Below are 5,751 nucleotides of genomic sequence, written 5' to 3' on the forward strand. Positions count from 1 at the left end.
TAGGTGGAAATGTATTGCTGCTCCATAGCGTGGGTACATGTTAAAGGACTCCGTGTTACTTCGATGTCTTTTAATGAGAACTAACAGACAAGAGAGCCAAGGAAAGTATAGGGGATGTTATTTGTGGTAGTTATGATGTAAATGTGAAGAAAGGAAAGTGGATGGAAAGATAACTTGCTGCCGGAAGGTTCTGTCCAGGGTTGCCACTGACTTTCGAGTAAATGTCGCCAAACAACGAGCAGAAAGTCGCCAAAAGTCGCCATTTTTTTTAGAAATTTCGCCAAAAAAGTCGCCATTCTAGATGTGTGCGGGATATCCTAGTAATAGAAATTTTCACTGATGTATAGCCCCGTAGAATACAGTGCCATTCAAAGCCCTTAAAGTATCTTGACATTTCTCAATGCCAGGCGCATCGCCCCTACACCATGGGAGTGCTTGGTGCACCTGGTTCTCCGACTAGCCGCAAGATGTGCGTGGAGGCGCAAGTATGAAAGGATAAAACGCTCATGATATCCTTCCATCCCTGTCCGCTCGTTTCAAAGGCAAAAGTGCGGTAAACCTTGGGCGAAAGCCGCGAAGGCGTTGTTTGTAGACAGCTTTACATCCCCTCATATGAAAAAAAAAGGATTAGCAGGTTTATTGAAAGTAGTGAGACAGAATTCTTACAGGTATCGTTCATTAGTGAGTCTTATACCTTTCAGTGTGAACTAATACGATACCGGACGCCACTGTCCCATTCATATATAATCACTTATATCTACTCGCGTCAATCCAATGCGTTATAATTGAACAGGTAGACATTTTCATTGCACACGCTCACCGAGAACAGTAGAAAATGCCTGAGTAAATAATTTTTTATTGCACGAACACCCGCGTATCCGCCCATCTTCGCTATACGAGCTCAATTAGGGGATACTGCAGCGGTGAATAGGTCGCCAAGCTATTCAGAATAGTTGGAGCTTTGGCGGAACAAATGGCCGGAACACACGACCAACCCGTGATCCATCCCCTTCAGAAGCGAAACTTTAGCGAAGCTCTGAAGCATATAGATGAATCTAGATGAATTGAGTTAGAAGCATCTAGATGAATTGAGGAGATACACACGAGTTACAGGACGGACATACAGAACGGCGCGTAATGTGCACCTCAAAACCCAGAAAAATACAAAGAATAGTGCCGCTCATTCGGTGGGAAGGCACTGAGCTTAGGATGCATAACTCAGTGGAGACCTAAGCTGAAAATCGCCAAAAATTCGCCATGTCGCCATTCATAATTTTAGGTCGCCACGGGCCTCTCAAATTCGCCAATTTGGCGAAAAGTAGCCACCATTGGCAACCCTGGTTCTGTCCCTGCCGGCGACCATTTATTACACGACACAAGAACGCACAGCTGGTTATCTCGTCCATTGAGTAAAATGGACGCATTCTGTATTGCAGCTTGCACAAACATAAATCAGCTTTCTACAGTTTCTTATATATATATATATATATATATATATATATATATATATATATATATATATATATATATATATATATATATATATATATATATATATATATATATATATATATATATATATATAGAAAATCGGTGAAGGAGCTATGTTCTTTGGCTGTGTACGATACAAATCGACAGCAGCAATTCATTATTACAACGCCTATTTTGTGATTAATAAAAAGGTTGCCAGAGAGCAGCCCATCAACATATTTTAACATAAGGAAAACTGTTTTTTTTTATTCCACGCAAATGGTAAGCTTGATAATCCAAACAGCATGCTATAGCTTGTAAATTTTCTGCACAGCTCACCATGTGCTTATGTGCCTGTACATATTTAGCAAGCTATATTAAATATGACTTCTTTATACCTGGTTTTGTTTCACGATACATGTAAGGCCAGTACAGATTCATTCAGGGCTGCACCATTGGTAACAGAGTATCATTAAAAATTCCACAGGCGCATATTCGAGTTTTTTTTTTAATTGTAATGTAAATATTGTGATCTGTCATCGTCTAGGCACTAATGTCATATTTTTAATGCAACAAGCAAATCAGGGCAGCGGTGACCTAAACGATGCTCTTTCGATTAGTTTTCAAGACTCATCTAAGATGCTGACCATATGTTATGCACTTTCTATTTCCTATCCTCAGCTTCGTGCGCTCTGTTTCAAGCGTATGTGCAAATATAGGGCTTTCTTGGCCGAGGTAGGCGTGTGCTGCAGCAGCAGTGGCTTCTCCTCGAGAGAATAATTGAAAAGGGCAGACTTTAACCACATTTAGGAACGTAGCTCATATAAGCATTTCCATGTTAAGACAGTGGCCCAATTAGCCAACGTCAATGACATCCTTTGAATTCAGGTTTAAATATCGCACGTCAATTACGCATGAACTGCGGCACCGAAGTGTGTCCGAACAACAAATAACTCGGTTGTCTCATCTTCATCGATCAGGGACCACTCCTCTATTCCAACGGTCGCCCTAAAGGCCACGACAGTCCTTTCTTCGTCGGGTCGGCGCAAGCCTTTTCCGTGAAGTGATCAGAACAGATGTGGTAGTCATGGTACATTTGCGCCCATGTCAACTTCGCCAGGTCTCCTCTTTTAGAGGATACGACAAACCTGGAAAACGGGTGAACATGAAGAAATAACAGGCAAAATCGAACCTAAAGGCGGCAGTACGAAGAAGAGAGGAAAAAAGCCCTGTCGTTTTAGGCACACATTTAAACTCAGAAGGATAGACTGTTGGGCGAGTTGTACTTTAAAAGCAATTCAAAAGCGGCGCGCAGGTCGGCCGTGCGCGTCGCTCGCTGAAAGAGCCGAAGATTCGCAAAAACTCGCTTAAATAGCCGAAGATTGCTATCACATTAAAATTCACTTCAAATTTTAAAAAATAATTCTATACCCTAAAATACTGTTCATTTCAGCCTATACTTTTCTAGCGGTAGTACACCAATATTAGGTGAAACTATGCCATGCAATCTCATAACAATTGCAGCAGACCATTGCGGTAGCTCCCCCGTTGTTTATTGTGCATTTTTTTAAATTATGTCATATGACCCTCGCTGCCTGCAATGTGCGAAGCATGGTGTTGTTATCGTGTTCGTCGCTTCTGGCATCCCATTCTATAAAAAGAGCAACTCGTCAGCGGTGTCAGACAGCAAAGAACGAAATGCGCAGGCAAAATAGTTTCTTCAAATAGAGTCGTCGGCACGCTCTATCAACACAGCGTTACTGCACGCATACACTCGGCATGTCCGTCCACGTTCTTCTCAAAGGATTGCTGTTCCTGATGAATTTCATCTACTGGTTTTTCGGTGGAACCACTATGCTAATGGGCGGTTACCTCTTAACTGTCAAGGTACGAATCCTGCGCCGCTACGTGGACCTCACCTTCGACCCCGCCGTCTTCTTCATAGTCGTAGGCTGCCTTGTCTTCGTCATAGCTGGCTTCGGGTGCGTAGGAGCCCTGGGCGAGAACAAGAACTTCCTGTGCCTCTACGGATTCTCGCTGTCCGGTATCGTTGTCGCGGTCGTCCTCGTGGCCGTGCTCGCCTTCGTGTGGTCCACCTCGACCCCGCCCAATAGATCAGGCGTCGAGAATATCCTGAGGCGAGCCGTCGTAATCTACAGGGATGATCCTGACATGGAGCATCTCATCAACACTATCCAGTCATCGCTTAGCTGCTGCGGCATCTCCTCCAGAGGCTACCTGGACTGGCAGCACAATGCCTACTTCAACTGCTCCCCGTTGAACCCGAGCCGTGAGCGCTGTGGCGCGCCGTACTCTTGCTGCAGGGAGCAGAGACGCCTACCGAATGGGATGTGCGGCTATGGCGTCACAGACACAACCAAGAGAACGCTGCCATCGGTGGAGCCCGTGATATACACGCAGGGCTGCCTGCAAGCACTGATCGCCTTGGCGAGGAAAAACTCAGTGCTGGTCAGCTTGCTGTCAGCCGTGACCGTCGGATCACTGGCGGTGGGCATCGCGGGTTCTTGGCTTCTGATCAAGTCGATAACTAGCCAAAGAAGGGCGGTAGTGTGGGAAAGCGCAGCTGCTGCCACAACGTTACGTCCCGAGTCGACTGTCTGACGCAGCGGTGGTCTCGGAACGTTATACGTTAAAGGCGTCTGCTCAAGTGCAGAAACTGTGTTTTAGTAATTGGTGCACTATAATTTTAACGCATTTTATGTAAGCACTGTTTTCATGCTATTCGTAATGTTTTAAACTCTCATTCAAAAATCTATTTGCACTGTACGAAATAAACTTCCTAAAGCTGCTCTAGGTTATGTTTTTTCTCAAAATACCTGTTTTGTCTGCATGTACAAGTCAATTATTTTAAACGCGTATGTGATGTTTACTGCCCGGCCGCTGTTTTAAGTGAAACAATTTCTTCGCAGCTTCACTATCCGCCTTAGGAAATAGTTTTCAATTTTTCCTTTTTTTTGCGAGAGTGCTAATCAGTTTTTTGTAGGGTTTGTAGTTCCTTTCTGTGGAAGTTCTTGGTGTAATCGCTCACTGCGTAGCTGGAATGATATCTGCTCATACGGAAATCGAGCTTCCTACTGTCCCTCCTAATTACCCCCAAATATTTCCTCCGCACCCTCCTCCCATTTCCCCATTCCCTTGTTATACCATACTATACACATAAGGCTATGCGATGCTCTGCGAACGTGCCTGGATATAGCTGAGCGGTTAAGACGCTCGCCTTAGGATTTTGGGTACGCGGGTTCGAAACTCGGCTCGCCAATAAATTTTTTCCGCAAGAATTTCTCTCTTCCTCTATATTTCTCCCTCTCGGTGCTCTTCTCTCGCCCATCGGAGTTATTGCCGACGGTCAATTTTGGCGGTTGATGAGGCATCCAAAGCTTTCGCCTTGAAACTTGGGCTGCATATGCAATTTACGCCTTCTATACACGAGTCTTCCCGACGCATTCCGCGTTTGTCGTAAGCACTCCGAGACTGCTTCTCTGCGAGTCGGATGGTGACAAGGGCGAGACGCGCCAGCACGGACGCCTGGCTCACGGTGCTGGCCTGGCTGGGGACAAGACGCGCGGAGCGTTGACAGCGTGTGTGTGCATACTGAAAGAAGGCGAGCCCGGCGGAGTGCAAGAATCAGTCAACGTGAAGGGAATTCTGAGCAGCGCGGACGTGTTCAACCATGCAGACGACCATTTGCGTTGTAGTAACGCTCTTGTTGTTATTAGCCACCGGAGTGTGCTTATTTTTTGTGCTGGCTTTACTTTAAACTTCTTAAACCGAAAGAATTTTCATTTCTTTCTCTGGGGGGGGGGGGGGGGGGGGTACACTCTTGAAAATATTATGGTTGTTTGGCAGGCGGCTGCATTCTCTTTCACCCCCACAACCCCCCCCCCCCCCCATTTTGAAGGACGTCAAAAATGGCCATAATTAACGACGCTAGCATTAATTATACGATACGTTTCAGTATTTACGATTCAATTTCGGAATTATCAGACACAAACCTACAAATGAAAGCATAAAGGTCACAAACAAAAATATTGCTGTCAGTGCTCCTTTAAGGTCCATCGCCTTTGTCATTTTCATCATCTTGCTTTATGGCAGGAGAATGGCCAATCACCCGTAGTGGGTAAAAGCCAGGAATCAAGGGTCAAGCAAGCAAGCTCCTCGTGAGGCTCCCTCGTGCATTGGAATACTGCGCCTACCGTGGTGCACGCACTGCGCCGAATCAGAGCGGACTTCGTCGTGTTATCAGGCATGGATCATCGGTGG

At 45.5% G+C, this 5,751-nt stretch overlaps 1 protein-coding gene across 1 annotated transcript in view; it reads left to right on the forward strand.

Moving 5' to 3' along the window:
* The first annotated feature begins 3,211 nt into the window (after positions 1-3,211).
* LOC119401470 (tetraspanin-33) overlaps positions 3,212-5,751 on the forward strand; it is a 17,701-nt gene continuing 15,161 nt past the window's right edge. The window contains exon 1 of the mRNA XM_037668347.2: positions 3,212-3,357. Within this exon, the coding sequence (XP_037524275.2) occupies positions 3,250-3,357 (108 nt within the window). The 5' untranslated portion in view covers positions 3,212-3,249. The remainder of the gene's footprint in view (positions 3,358-5,751) is intronic.

Source organism: Rhipicephalus sanguineus, chromosome 1 (genome assembly GCF_013339695.2).
Source record: "Rhipicephalus sanguineus isolate Rsan-2018 chromosome 1, BIME_Rsan_1.4, whole genome shotgun sequence".
NCBI classification, from domain to species: Eukaryota; Metazoa; Arthropoda; class Arachnida; order Ixodida; family Ixodidae; genus Rhipicephalus; species Rhipicephalus sanguineus.